General features: G+C 42.8%; 1 protein-coding gene across 7 annotated transcripts in view; it reads right to left on the reverse strand.

The window, feature by feature from the left end:
• The window catches only part of Glt1d1 (glycosyltransferase 1 domain containing 1), a 173,962-nt gene that overhangs the window by 84,184 nt on the left and 75,588 nt on the right, over nt 1–14,190 (reverse strand). For all 7 annotated transcript variants that reach the window (XM_045155692.1, XM_045155691.1, XM_045155690.1 and 4 more), the window contains exons 6-8: nt 13,645–13,701; nt 6,022–6,117; nt 4,792–4,841 (exon numbers count right to left, since the gene is read on the reverse strand). In XM_045155692.1, the coding sequence (XP_045011627.1) occupies nt 4,792–4,841; nt 6,022–6,117; nt 13,645–13,701 (203 nt within the window). The remainder of the gene's footprint in view (nt 1–4,791; nt 4,842–6,021; nt 6,118–13,644; nt 13,702–14,190) is intronic.

Genomic DNA, 14,190 nt, shown 5'->3' on the forward strand with positions numbered 1-14,190 from the left:
AAGATTATGGACTCCAGTGAGAAGCTCTCACTAGTCTTTGGCCAAAATGGAGGCTACACCCATCAAAATATCTCTACCTTACCAATGCTTACCCCCTTTAACCTATCCTGATCTCATTCTGTTCGAAAACCCTTTTCTCTTTTTCACAAAACAGCAAGAACCAAGGACACCCAAAATCTATCAACAAGACAAGAATAGGTGACTCCCTGGCAGGAGATAAATCACCATATCAGCCAGGGCCCAGGAGAAACAATGAGCAAGAGTGCTGCTTCCATGGAAAGCCTGACAACCTGCACCAGGGTGATGGAGACAGACACTGAGTACACTCATACATAATGCACCAAAGCAGAAATCCAGAAGCCTCTAAGAGTTCAACACTTAAGTGGACTTAAAATACCCACCAAGACTCAGGGAATTTTGCAGAAGAGGGGCAAAAAGAATATAAGAGGGGAGGGAAGAGAATTATTATGGTTTATTGTCTGTAAGTATATAAATTATCAATAAAAATTACACATTAAAAAATAAGAAGAATGTAAGAGTCACAGGGTGGTCAGGAACATCCAGAGGCATTATACCCTGCCACCCACACAATGACCGATGGCTGCTCTCCCAATGCATAACCCACAACTCTATGGGAATACCAGCAATCCCACTAAGGAAGGTCCTCAGTGGAGTGGGGGAAAGGAGGAGGGAAACAATGGAACCAATACATGATGTGTCCATACAAAGTTTCTACTTTATTTAAAAAAAAAAAAGGTGGCTAAAGCTGGGCGTAGTGGCGCATGCCTTTAATCCCAGCACTTGGGAGGCAGGCAGAGGTAGGAGGATTGCCACGAGTTCGAGGCCACCCTGAGACTCCATAGTGAATTCCAAGTCAGCCTGGGCTAAAGTAAGTGAGACCCTATCTTGAAAAACTAAAAAAAAAAAAAAAAAAAAAAAAAAAAAAAAAAAAAAAAAAGGAGGTTAGGCTAGCATTTGACAACACCCAAAGTTGTCCTTGTCCTTGGGTTTCCATATGCATGTACACAAGACCTCACACATACATATACATGTGTATGTATGTTCATATGCACTTGCATATACACAAATTAAAGTAAAGGCACTTGGTATTATTATTTGCAGCACACACAGCAAACCCAGGGTGTGTAGCTTCCCTTGGGAGGAGAACACAGTGTCTGATCTTCAGAACCACAAAACTTGCCTTAGCGGCTCAGTCCCTGGAGAGCTGACCACAGTGATGCCCTCCTTTACTGCTTCACACAGCCTTGAGGACAAGAAGCCTCAGTTCATTAGGAGGAATGAGAACATTTCTTACCCTTGTTCTTTCAAAAACAGGGAAATGCTAGGGAGGAGGCAATATGTTCTAGAAATAAAAGATAGAGAGGGCACAGTTAAAATGGAAGAGCAGTGCAGCCCCTCCTGAAGAACTACTGCTGACGAAGAAAGAAAGAGCTCCTGCTCCTCTACACACCCACTCCTCCGGGAGCTTAAAGGAGCTGGGAGTCCAGCTGGGCGTGGTGGCGCACGCCTTTAATCCCAGCACTTGGGAGGCAGAGGTAGGAGGATCACCGTGAGTTCGAGGCCCCCTGAGACTACATAATGAATTCCAGGTCAGCCTGGGCTAGAGTGAGACCCTACCTCAAAACCCCCCCCCCAAAAAAAAGGAGCTGGGAGTAAGATGCACCCAGGCTCAGTGGGGAGCACCTTGCTGGGAGCCCCTCTTTTCTTCTAGCCCCACGATTAGTTCAACATCCTTCCCCCACAGCCCCACTTCTCTGGAAAGGGTTTATATGTCACCTTCTGTGTTTCTGAAGGTTAGAGACTAGACCATTTGCATGAGTGTTTTTCTGCAACATGTCTTTCCATATTGCTTCTGCTGCACATACTGACACTTCATGAAACCGTTTGCCCAACCTCATCCTTCTGCATAAACTTGCACAGTTTGCCAGATCTGCATGCCATCTGTGCTACAGCTTATTTAATATCTTTTGTGAAGTCAACTCAATTTTTAAAGGAAATTTTCATAATTAGAAACACAGTTTCACATGCTACAAATAGAATGTGACCATAAAAATAAAAGCAACGAAAGGGAAAGCATGTTATTAAATTCTTTCTAGATGCCACAGTTGACAGCCTGCAGCTCCAAGCCTGAGAACATAAATTTTAGCAATACACTAAAATTTTTTCAACTCTGTCTTCAAACAGAAGGCTAAAATAAAATTTATTTTAATAATAATAACTTCACCACTATGGGACTTGATTTTAATTGATGCACTGGAAATTTCCTTGTGGAGTGTGTGTGGGGGTGTGTGTTTTCTACCAAGCCAACTACATGGATCTAGGGGAGATTCCTTTCCCTTGTGACATCCAATATGGCTACTCAAGATTCTACTCTTGATTATTTATTAGCCTCTCTGGCCTTGTTCCAGGCAAGCATCTTACTCCAAAGCCTTTGAGAATACTGAGAAAAGTTTCACATGCTTAAGGGTCCATAAGGAACTAAAAGAAACCATTAAGGAAGAAGAATGATGAAACAGTTTAGCCTCTGAAAAACTGCAAAGAAACCCACTCACTGAAATTCTAGGGACACTTCTATTGCTGAGTGAAGCAGGGACCCTGTGCACATACTTAGTATTGTTGAGTAGCTGTTTCCTCACAATTGAAGTATTCCCTCCTGGAGGTGAGAGGATTCTCAGGAAAGAAACAGGAAAGTTGCAAGACTCACAAGGCACCTCTTGAAGTTACATAAGCCAGTAAACAATTGCTAGAAGAGGAGACTCTGGTGGAGCTGCCTGAAAGTTGTGTATACAACTCCAGGAATGCAGCTTCCCATGGGCTGTCACCCATGCTGGGGAGGCTTTTTAGTGACTCAGCTACCTATGAGTAGCCCATGCTCTTGGAAGTAACCCCAACAAACTCATTGGTCCACCCAGGTAGACTTGGGAGGCATCATTTCTGTGGTCTGTCAGTGCTCTCTCTACCTGGGGTGAAGTGAAATCCCATCCTTGGGAAAAATCCTGCAGTCAACACTCAGAAGCCCAGCCATCCTTATCTGAACCAAACACAGCAGGTTGGTGAGTGAGATGGTTCACACTGAGTTTCTACCCAACACTACACAGGTCACACAACTGCCTTACTCTACTGTGTTACTCTACTGCTGCTGTCATAGATTACACAAACCATGTAGTCTACAAACAGAAATGTGCTGCTTTTCTTGGAGGTTGAAGTGGAAAATCAAAGCACCAACAGATTTGAGTCAGGTGCCACCTATAAACTTGTGTTTTGTGAATGCTTGGATTCTAGCTAATGGAAAACTTGGAGGTGGAGCCTTCCTGGAGAAGGTGTGTTGCTGGGGGTAGACCTTGAATGTTATTAGCCCCTGACTTGCCAATGTTAAGTCGGATAAGTCTACCTGATGTTAGCATAGAGGTGATGTCCAGCCTCTGCTCTACCATCTTTCCCTGCCATCATGGAGCTCCCCATCAAGACTATAAGCCAAAATAAGCCCTTTCCTCCCATTAGTGGCTTCAGGTAGGGTGTTTTAATCCCAGCAATGAGAAAGTAACTGCAACACCTCATTATGGATGGACACTTCTCACTGTGTCCACACATCATGGGAAGAACAAGGCAGCTCTCTGGGTCATCTCCTAAAGACCCAGTTCCTAATAGCATCACATTGTAGGAAAGGATGTCAGCAGAGGAATTTGTCGGAGAGGGAGGCAAACACTTGACCACAGCAGTAACCCTGGAATAGGAACCCTTGAAGAAACAAGAGTTGACACTGATGGTGCCCATCTCGTATAGCCAGAAACACTGGGGACACTTTCTTTGTTTGCTTGGAGCAAATCAAAGTTTGTTTTCATAAGCTGATCAGTGTGGCCACACTCTGCCCATCCTGAGGATAGAGAGCAAAGTACACAATCCACATCTTCCAAGAGCCCAGCAGGAAACATGGATTTCATGTGGGACAGGAAGGACAGTTTCAAGTGTCTCCGTGGCAACAGCCTCCAGATCAAGCTTACAGATGCTCATCTTCCCAACAGCAAGGCCCCAAACACAAGCCAGCAGCTCAAACTGTGGCTGAGTTTAAAGAGCAACTCTTTGCTCATATTTTGAGCAATTTAAGGGAGTTTCAAGGATAATATGCATAGTATTTGACTTATACACCAATTTAGACTACTTACCTTTTGTAACTTTTAAGTAATTTTCTCTTTATATGAACCCCTAAGAATTCCTATAAGAATTTGTTCGTGACCCTTTGCAACAATAAATTATTATGAAGATTACCTGTACAGTAAGTCAGCGACAAAGACTAACTACATCCACAATGCTCCTGAGCCATGGACTGGCTTCGACCTCCTTTCTGTGAGGCTGAGGATCAGTACAAGGCCTTCTTTGCATGTGCTAGGGAAGTGTTCCATCAGCTAAACACAGGTGATTTTCACCTGTAAAAGAGCAAACTAGCTAGGTGCGGTGGCACACTTGTAATCCCAGCACTTGGGAGGCTGAGACAGAGGAGTATCATGAGTTGGAGGCCAGCCTGGGCTCAGAGCGAGTTCCAGATCAGCCTAAGCTAGAATGAAACCCTGCTTCAAAATTTTAAATAAAATACAAATTATAACAAAATATATAAATTAAAATAATAAAAGGCACACTGTTTTCAACTACTTAAAAGAAAAAACAGCTCAGGTATCTAAAGGAGGAGTATAAAGTAATGTTCAAAAATGTGTCAAAACTAAGTGGAAGAAAGAAGGTAGACATGAGGTTGGTGCTCCCAGCATGTGGACTCACCTCAGGACCCACAATCACCATGTAAACGTTTGGTGCTTCCTGGTGCCATTCTTGGGAAGAAAAAGGAAATAGCTTTAGGTCTCAGTTAAGTTTACTCAAAATTACTTTATAATGCAAATTATTGCTTTCATTCATAATATTAGTCGAGATAAAATACCTTTATTTGGAACTTACATATGACACTTTATACTTTTGCATAGGCATTCTTTCTTTCTTTTTGTTTGTTTGGATTTTTTTTTTTTTTTGAGACAAAAATCTCACCATGTATCCCAGGCTGGTCTCGAACTCAAGGCAAGTCTCTTGCCTAAGCCTCCCAAATTCTAGGATTACAGGTATGCATACGTTTATCAATTCATTTACCTATTTGTTTGCTTGCTTTTGAGATAAGGTCTCATGTAGTACAGGCTACCTTTGAACTTCCTATGTAGCTGAAGATGGCCTTGCACTTGATTCTCCTGCTTCCCACCTCAGTTGAAATGACAAGCATGTGCCATCGTGGCTGGGGATGGAACCCATGGCATATTAGGCAGGCACTCAACCCACCAAGCCACATTCCCAGTCCAGAATTTCTACAATACTGCACATAACCCAGATTAATTTACTCAAAAACCAGGGCTAATTAGCACCCAAACCCAGTGTGCTTACTACACTGAAGCATGTGGAGATCAGTGTTATAGGCACCGCAGACCTGCACGGGCCTCGGGAAATGAGCATGCGAGAGAGAGCTTCAGACATGACTCTCTCGTTAGCTTTTATTTATTTATTTATGTTTGATCAGTAGCCAAGGCTAGCTCCAAACTCACATCAGTCCTCCTGTATCAGCTTTCTGAGTGCAGTAATTACAGGCTTGAGTCATCATACCGAGTTTAGACAAAATTATTTTAACCTTTTAATTGCTTTCAATGTCTATGAAGTCCTCCAGATCTTAGGACACAGGAAAGCAAGAACACTAAACCGAAATTTTATATTTATTAATTATCTTTCCCATAAATTCTTTCTGATTGTTTCCAAAGCAACAGTCCAGTAGCAGTTCTGTTCACATGCAATGAAAATGAAAAAAAGCCCTGCTGGGCATGGCTACATATGCCTACAATCCCAGCCCTTGTGATGCTGAAGCAGGAATAATCTTGAATCAATGCTGGCCTGAGTCCACAGTGAGAGCACAAGGCTGAGGCATGTTCCCATTCACAAGGCCACAGAGAAGGAGGAAGGTGGCTCTGCACCACATACCTGAGAATGCATCCACTAAGTACAGAGGGTCCTTCACTGGCCTAAGTCCACATATCAGAAGGAACACATACAGGCTGTCAGCACTTTGGGTAATCTCTGTAAAATAAGAGTGGACACTTCAGTGGGGAGAGTGTGGTTAGCTTCTACAACAAAGCCAGACATCTAGCTCCAACTTCCAGCCTTGCTACACCTATCAAGACCCCTCAGCTCCTTGCCTAAGTCCCCTCCTAGGTATATAAGCCAGAGTGTTACTCAGCCCCAGAAGTTCAGGTCTGCCTCTACGGCATGAGTGAAATAGGAGCCAGCAGTCAGTCCCAGAAAGCACATGGGCCCAGTTCCAATTGAGAAAAAAGCAAACAAACATTTTGGCGTGTGTGGATGTACTGTGTGTGGTATGACATGGTGCAGTGTAGATGTGATGTGTGTGTATTTATGTATGTATGTATGTATGTGTATATATATATATGGTATATAGTATATGTACATGTATGTGCAGATGTGTGTGTCCCTTGGGCATGTGTGCACAGACCAAAGGAAAACATCAAGTGTCCTCCTCTATCATTCTTCCATGTTTTTTCCTTGAGACCAAGTCTTTCACTGAACCTGCAGCTGCCATTTTGGCCATATTGGCTGACAGTGACTCCACAGCTCACTCCCCTAGCTCTGAATTTATAGATGAGCATGGCCATCCATGGTTTTGTATGTAGGTGCTTGGGATTAAACTCAGGTCTTCATGCTTGCCACATACACATTTTGATTTAAGATAAATGGTAGACACCAGGCTTGATGGTTTTTCTCATGACAAGTAGAGCCAACTTTCCTACTCCTAGACTTAAGATGAGCTGAGACCTTTACAGGCCAACAGAGTACAGTGGAGGTAGCAGCAATGCCTTGGCAATGCAAGCAATCCAAGCCTGGCTATATAGGAGACCTGTGCTACAGAGCTAGATCCTATCTCAAAAACATTATTACTATCATTATAAAATATTATATTATAAAATATTTTTAATATTGTTACTATAATATCTCTTAGCTACTGAAAATTTCACCAAGATATGTTGAGGGTTATACACACACCTATTTCCACTGCTGTAAGTCTCCTAAAGTCATTGTTAGAATATAAACCTGGGTGAGTACTTATTTGATGAAGTCCTGAGGTAAAGGCTAAGGGCAAAAGTGAACTCAAGGTCAGAAAATTGGAAGTCAGGCATTTGAATCCAAAGTGAGGAGCCAAACTATTATCTTTAATAAATTATAAGCTACTTCCCTTCATAATATCTAAGGGTAGAAGGTCAGGAATGGGAAACAGCCAAATCCACATACAGTCCCAGACAGGAGCTGCTAATGTGTGCTGGGACTTGTGAAGGAAAGACTGATGGAGACAGAGATTAAAGTATCGTGTAAGAATCATTTATTCAGTTCAAAGAAAACATAATTCTTATTAGTAGTGAAACCAGGCAGATAGAACATTGACTAGGGCTGGATATCTCAGCCAAGCACACAAAGCTTGCATGTTCCCACATGTGCGTACACACACGCACACACATATCCCCTACCTGCCCCACAGATACACACACACACACACACACACACACACAGAGTTCATGTGATTGGAAAAAAAAAACAGCAGTAACAGACAAACCAATGTTGTACTTCTCCAACATGAACACAATCCACTCAGCTCAGATTCCCAACATACATGGAACAAGCGTACAAATACACAGGAAGATGAGGGAGGAGGGTGGAGGGTGGACCACATAAGCTTCAGAAAGAGGGAACAGAGAACCTGCCTCACTAAATTGGAGGGATGTAAATACATAAGCCAAACAACATTCCACAAAGAACACACTCAGAGGGTGTATAAAGGAAGCTGTGCGAGGAGCAGATGTGGCTCCTGGCTTTAAAAAAAAAAACAAAAAAACTGTCCATTGAAACTTATAAGGGACCTTCCTTATTACTTTGTGCTTACATTGGTCACCAGCTCAGAAAAATAGCTTCAATCCCCATTGGCCTTGGTCTGGTGGTGCTGGAAAATATAGTCCTGTACCCTCCCAGCCCAGATCCCTTGAGAACCTAGCCCCAGGAAGAGGCTGTTCTGAAGGGTACAGTCCTGATTTCCATAGTATGCCTATGACTCACAGTTAAGGCAAGCCTCACATTTCAACCCAGGCACCATGTTGTTAGTGCATTACACATAAGGCTTATATACAGTAAAAACAGAATACTTAGCCTTGCAACATGCAAAGGCACTCTGGTATTTTCTACCTTAGTTCATTTTTTTTTAAGTGCTCATTCCCAACTCTCTAAATTGATTTTGAGGCTGCAAACCCAGAAGACTCTACAGGAAGACAGAGTTAATCCTGTATTCCTTGCTTCTCTCTTATCCTTCCCCTGTGCTAAAAGAAGATTAAATGTAATATGAATTCAAAAAATGAAATTTAGAGAATGGCAGGCAAGGAAGCAGATGTCTGGTCTTACTCTAGGATTTTTAAAACTAAAATACAGACAGAACATTTGGATTCAAGAGCCAGGTGTATATTCCCCACAAACAGCACAAAACACTGGTTTTTCAAGAAACTAAAGAAAAATGTGGAAAATTCCTGACTAAACATCCTAGAGCTACAGCCAGCACATGTGAGCTTCTGCTCAGGACAATGGCAGTGAGGCTCCCTCTAGCCCCTGACAGCTTCTTCAAAGCCAAGTGTTGGGTATGGTCCTCAGAGTTTACAAAGCAGCTAAATCAGATGGGTCCTGAGGCTTGGGAAGAGGCAGATACCCACCTAAAGTTCTGGTGGGTTTAATCCCTCATATGAGTTAGTGTCATGCTTATGGTCTGAAATTGCCTCCCACTGCAGGTCAGACTGAGCAAAAGTGAGAGCCACCACTCACAAGTACACAGTTTTATATGACTTCCAATAGCCCCATTTCCTGTGATCTTAAAAAAATATTTATTTACCAAAGAGTTTTAAAAAAAACATTTTATTGACTATTTTTATACATGTACATTATATATTTTCATCATAATCCCCTCCCACTACCCACCTTTCCCCTTCTTTTTTCAACTAGTCCATCTTCTTTTTTTTTTTTTTTTTTTTTTCTTGCTCTAGCTCAGGCTGACCTGGAATTGACTCTGTGTCTCAGGTTAGCCTCAAACTCAAACTCACACTCAAACCTCCTTCCTCAGCCTTGCAAATGCTAGGATTAAAGGTGTATGACACCATGCCCAGCCCCCTCTTCTGTTTTGATGAGGGGGTTGTTTTTTGTTTTTTTGCCCTCCTCCAACATTCATGATAATATGTTGTGCAAAACTGTGCAGGTCTTCTGTGAGTAAAAACAGCTGCTGTGAGGTCTGTGTGGAATAAGGGGAAAAAGAATGTAAGAGCCAGAAAATGGGGAGGAGTACCTTAATTCTGTCTTCCAGAGCTGGAGAAATGGCTTAGCAGTTAAGGCATTTGCTTGCAAAGCCAAAGAACCCTGATTCGATTACCCAGAACCCATGTAAACCAGATGCACAAGGGGGCACACACATCTGGAGTTTGTTTGCAGTGGCTAGAGGCCCTGGCGTGCCCATTCTCTCTCTCTATCCTTCTCACTCTGCCTTTCTCTCTCTCTCTCAAGTAAATAAATAAAAACAAGTTAAAAGATATATATATATATATGTGTGTGTGTGTGTGTGTGTGTGTGTGTGTGTGTGTGTGTGTACATATATATCTGTGTGTGTGTGTATATATATACACAGACACATACACACACACACAAATATTTTTTTTTCTATCTTTCAGGCTTGATGTGACTGTTGCAGATGTATTCATGACCTTACAGCAGCTGTAATTACTCACACAAGTTCCAGATATCACCCAAAAGATCACAGGAATGATAACCAACCATTGTGCTTCAGAAATTATGGTCCCAGTTATGCCACCATTGCTTCCTGTGAAGTATGGGCACTGAGATAGCCTTACAACAGGAAATTTGAAAGGAACCCCTGCTTCTGAATGATGGCACACATGCACTTACTGACATGATGAAGTAATCAGATGGCAGGGGCTCATTTGTAATGCTGAGAGAGCAGCGGGCATATGCTGTCATACAGGTGGATGAACATGCTACAGAAATTATTCCTAATAAAACACTCAAAGATTTTTATTTTCAAAGGAAACCAGTGCTGACATACAGTGTGTTGGGTGTTGCAGGGGGTGGTAGAACTTGTCAGGGTGAAAGCAGGCTCTAGATATCTTCACATCAATCTCTTGGAAGCTTAGAGAAAGATCTATAGTTTTAACTTTCCTCTTCCTGACCCTGCAGTTGGACCCTGTAAGTAGTACTAAATAGCACTGCCATTTAAGGAAACTCATTTGGTATTAAAATGAAAGAATTCTTATGGTTCAAACTACCTTTGAAGCTAGGGAGATGCTTGAGGGTAAAATGCTTGTGCCACAGCATGAGGACCTGAATTCAGATCCTTGGCACCCAAGTACAAGCCAGGCATGGTGGCACACACCCATAACCCAGCACTGGGGAGGTAAAAACAGGAGCTTCCCTGGGGATCACTGGCCAGCTAGTCTAGCTGAATTCCAGGATCCTTGAGAGACTACCTCAAAAACAAACATGATAGCCTATAATCCTAGCACTGAGGAAGCTGAGGTAGGGGGATCACAATGAGTTCAAGGTCAGCCTGGACTGCAGAGTGAGTTCTAAGACAGCCTGGGCTAGAGTGAGACCCTGCTTCATAAACAAAATTAAAAAAAAAAAAAAAAAAAAGTGGAGAGCAACTGAGTTAGACATCAGCTGTCAACTTCTGGCCTATACACACACTTATTCGCACACATGCATGTGCACTACCCACACACTTACCACATATGCAAAATAGTTGCATGTGAGAAACAAATTTACCTGTTCTCATGTTATTAGCAAGAATTACTGAATTTGAGCTGGGCGTGGTGGCGCACGCCTTTAATCCCAGCACTTGGGAGGCAGAGGTGGGAGGATCACCATGAGTTCAAGGCCACCCTGAGACTACAGAGTTAATTCCAGGTCAGCCTGGACCAGAGTGAGACCCTACCTCAAAAAACCAAAAAAAAAAAAAAAAAAAAAAGAATTACTGAATTCATACTGAGGTTCCTTGTCTGCCTCTTTTTGAGACAGCATCTCTTACTGGCCTGATCTACCAATTAGGCTAGACTGACTGGCCAGCAAGTCCCAGGAATCGTGCCGTCTCTAGTTCCCAAGTGTGGGAATAGGCACACACCACCACAGGTGGTTATGATCCTGAAAAATATATGCTGTGAGCCTCATTTTTGGAGAATCAAATGTACTGTATCTAATGTCTTCAAACAGTAAAATAATGGACAAATACTGGGCGTATTTCATACCATACATGGAAGGTACAGTAGTAAAGGTCTCTGAGCTATACCACAGGAGTGGGCACACTCCCATATATATGCCACTGATGGGCTGTGGATTGATTCCGCCTTGTCAGGGGATAGTCTTGCAAGGAACATGGGAGCTCTGATTAAGTTCAGCAAGATGCCACTGCTAGAAATTCCTCTTAAGAAAACATCTGGTAAAATACATGAAAAATGAGCTCCTACACCTCTCACTACTGCAGATCAAACCATCACAAAAAAAACAGAGGAAGCATGGGAGATAGCTTAGTTGGTAACGTGTTTGTCTTACAAGCATGAGGACCACAGTTTGATCTCCAAAAACCATGAAAAAATGCCACCTGTGGTGGTGTGTGCCTATTCCCGCACTTGGAAACTAGAGACAGCACAATTCCTGGGACTTGCTGGCCAGTCAGTCTAGCCTAATTGGTAGATCAGGCCAGTGAGAGATGCTGTCTCAAAAAGAGGCAGACAAGGGCTGGAGAGATGGCTTAGCAGTTAAGCGCTTGCCTGTGAAGCCTAAGGACCCCGGTTCGAGGCTTGATTCCCCAGGACCCACGTTAGCCAGATGCACAAGGGGGCGCATGCATCTGGAGTTCATTTGCAGTGGCTGGGAGCCCTGGCGCGCCCATTCTCTCTTTCCCTCTCTCCCTCCCTCTCTCCCTCCCTCCCTCCTTCTCTCTCTCTCTCTCTCTCTCTCTCTCTCTCTCTCTCTCTCTCGCTCGCTTTCTTGCTCGCTCTCAAATAAATAAATAAAAATTTTTAAAAAAAGAGGCAGACAAGGAACCCGAGGATTACAACCAAGGTTGTTCTCTAACCTGTACACACACACATTTTCCAAAAGCTTGCATGATTCTCTACTTGAAATTGCTGCATTTCATGAGATGTGAATTATCATCTATAAATTCATTGTTTTAGTCTACAGCCATACCATCATGAACGCACCCAATCTCATCAGATCTCAGAAGCTCAGTAGGACTGGCGAGCACTTTGATGGAAAAAAAATTCATTGTTTTAAAAATGTGAACTTGGGGCCAGAGAGATGGCTTAGAGGTTAAGGCGCTTGCTGGCAAAACTAAAGAACCTAGGTTCAATTCCCCAGAACCCAAGTAAACCATGGGGTGCATGAATCTGGAGTTCACCCTGGCATACCCAGTCTCGCTCTTTCTCTGCCTCTCTCTCTCTCTCATAAATAAATAAAATTAAAAAAAAAATTTTAAATGTCAACTTTGCTCCATTCTCTATGACAATCATGAATAAAGCAGGTCAGAGTAGTAAATACAGCTTCATTTTATTTTTATCTCTAGTACCTTTTAAATATGAGTAAAACTGCTTTAAAAAGGTCACGCCAAACATTAACAACAGTTTTGTTGATGAGATACCAAGAAATGAAACTTGTTTCATTTTCTAACCTACATTTTCTCATCTCTCTATAGTGTCACTTATCATGTAATTAATAGAGTAAAATAATGAACACACAGGGATGCTACTCTGAAAAGAATAAATGTTAAACAGAGCAGCACTTAGAAGCATGTGTTAGGGGCTGGAGATATAGCTAAGCGGCAGAGAACTCACTTCAGTACCAGGCCCTGAGTTTGATTCCCCAGCACCACAAACCATACAGTGGGAACAATATCAGAAAGGCCTCATCCTCCTACCTCCAGCCTCACTTACCACCCCACTCCTCCCCCAGCGCCAAAGCTCCACTAGCCACAGAGTAGGTGATCAAGTGTGTGTGTTCTCCCAGTCACTCTCCTGCCCTTGTCCCCAATTACTTGACTTATCTTTTGTTCCCAGACCTGTCCATTTCTGTGCTATGACAAACTCTTTTTTAGCAAATTATAAATCAAGCTGGGCGTGGTGGTGCTCACCTTTAATCTCAGCACTTGGGAGGCAGAGGTAGGAGGATCACCGTGAGTTCAAGGCTACCCTGAGACTGCATAGTGAATTCCAGGTCAGCCTGGGCTAGAGTGAAACCCTACCTCAAAAAAGGAAAATTATAAATCAGTGAAAAAATAAAGAAGGTATTTAGAAGAGTAACAGTTTGATATTCTTGTCTCCCAATTCTGCCTTCTCTTGTTCCAATTTGTGATGTTATTTCCTGCCCAGGTCCACCTGAACCAACCCATTTCTGTGATGTGACCACCTTTCTCTCAGAACCAGGAGAACACAATAGGAGACTAACTGCAGATGACAAAGGATGCTTCAGGCAGAGTCTGGAGAGACTACCACACCTTACCTAACTTCTGTAGAAAGCTGTCCCAGTTAAAGGCAGAATTAGGTGTTGTTGCAATTCCTGGTGAAAGGAATAAGAAAAGGGAAAAATCACATTGTTGCATTGATTTTGGGTGTGGGTGTGTGTGTGTGTGTGTGCGTGTGTGTGTGTGTGTGTATGTGCATATGCACAGATGCATGCACTCTACATGCATCCATGCCAGAGGAAAATGTTGAATGTCAGTTGTACTATTTTTACATTGCTTCCTTGACACAATTTCTCACTGAACCTGAAGCTGCCATTTGAGTCAAACTGCCTGACCAGAGAGTCCCAAAGATTCTCCTGTCTTCAAGCACCTCAGCACTGGGGTTGCAGGCATGCATTGTCCCAACTCAGCTTTTTACGTGGGTACTAAGAATTGAACTCAGATCCTCGTATTTGTGTGGCAGGCACTATTACCTGCTCAGCCAACTCCCCAGCACTAGTTTTGGTTCTTATAAAGTCATTCAGCATCTGAAGTGATACCCCAGGAGGTTTGATGCAAAGAGGATTCCAAATGAACACTCGTTC

The sequence above is a fragment of the Jaculus jaculus genome, chromosome 8, assembly GCF_020740685.1.
Source record: "Jaculus jaculus isolate mJacJac1 chromosome 8, mJacJac1.mat.Y.cur, whole genome shotgun sequence".
NCBI classification, from domain to species: domain Eukaryota; kingdom Metazoa; phylum Chordata; class Mammalia; order Rodentia; family Dipodidae; genus Jaculus; species Jaculus jaculus.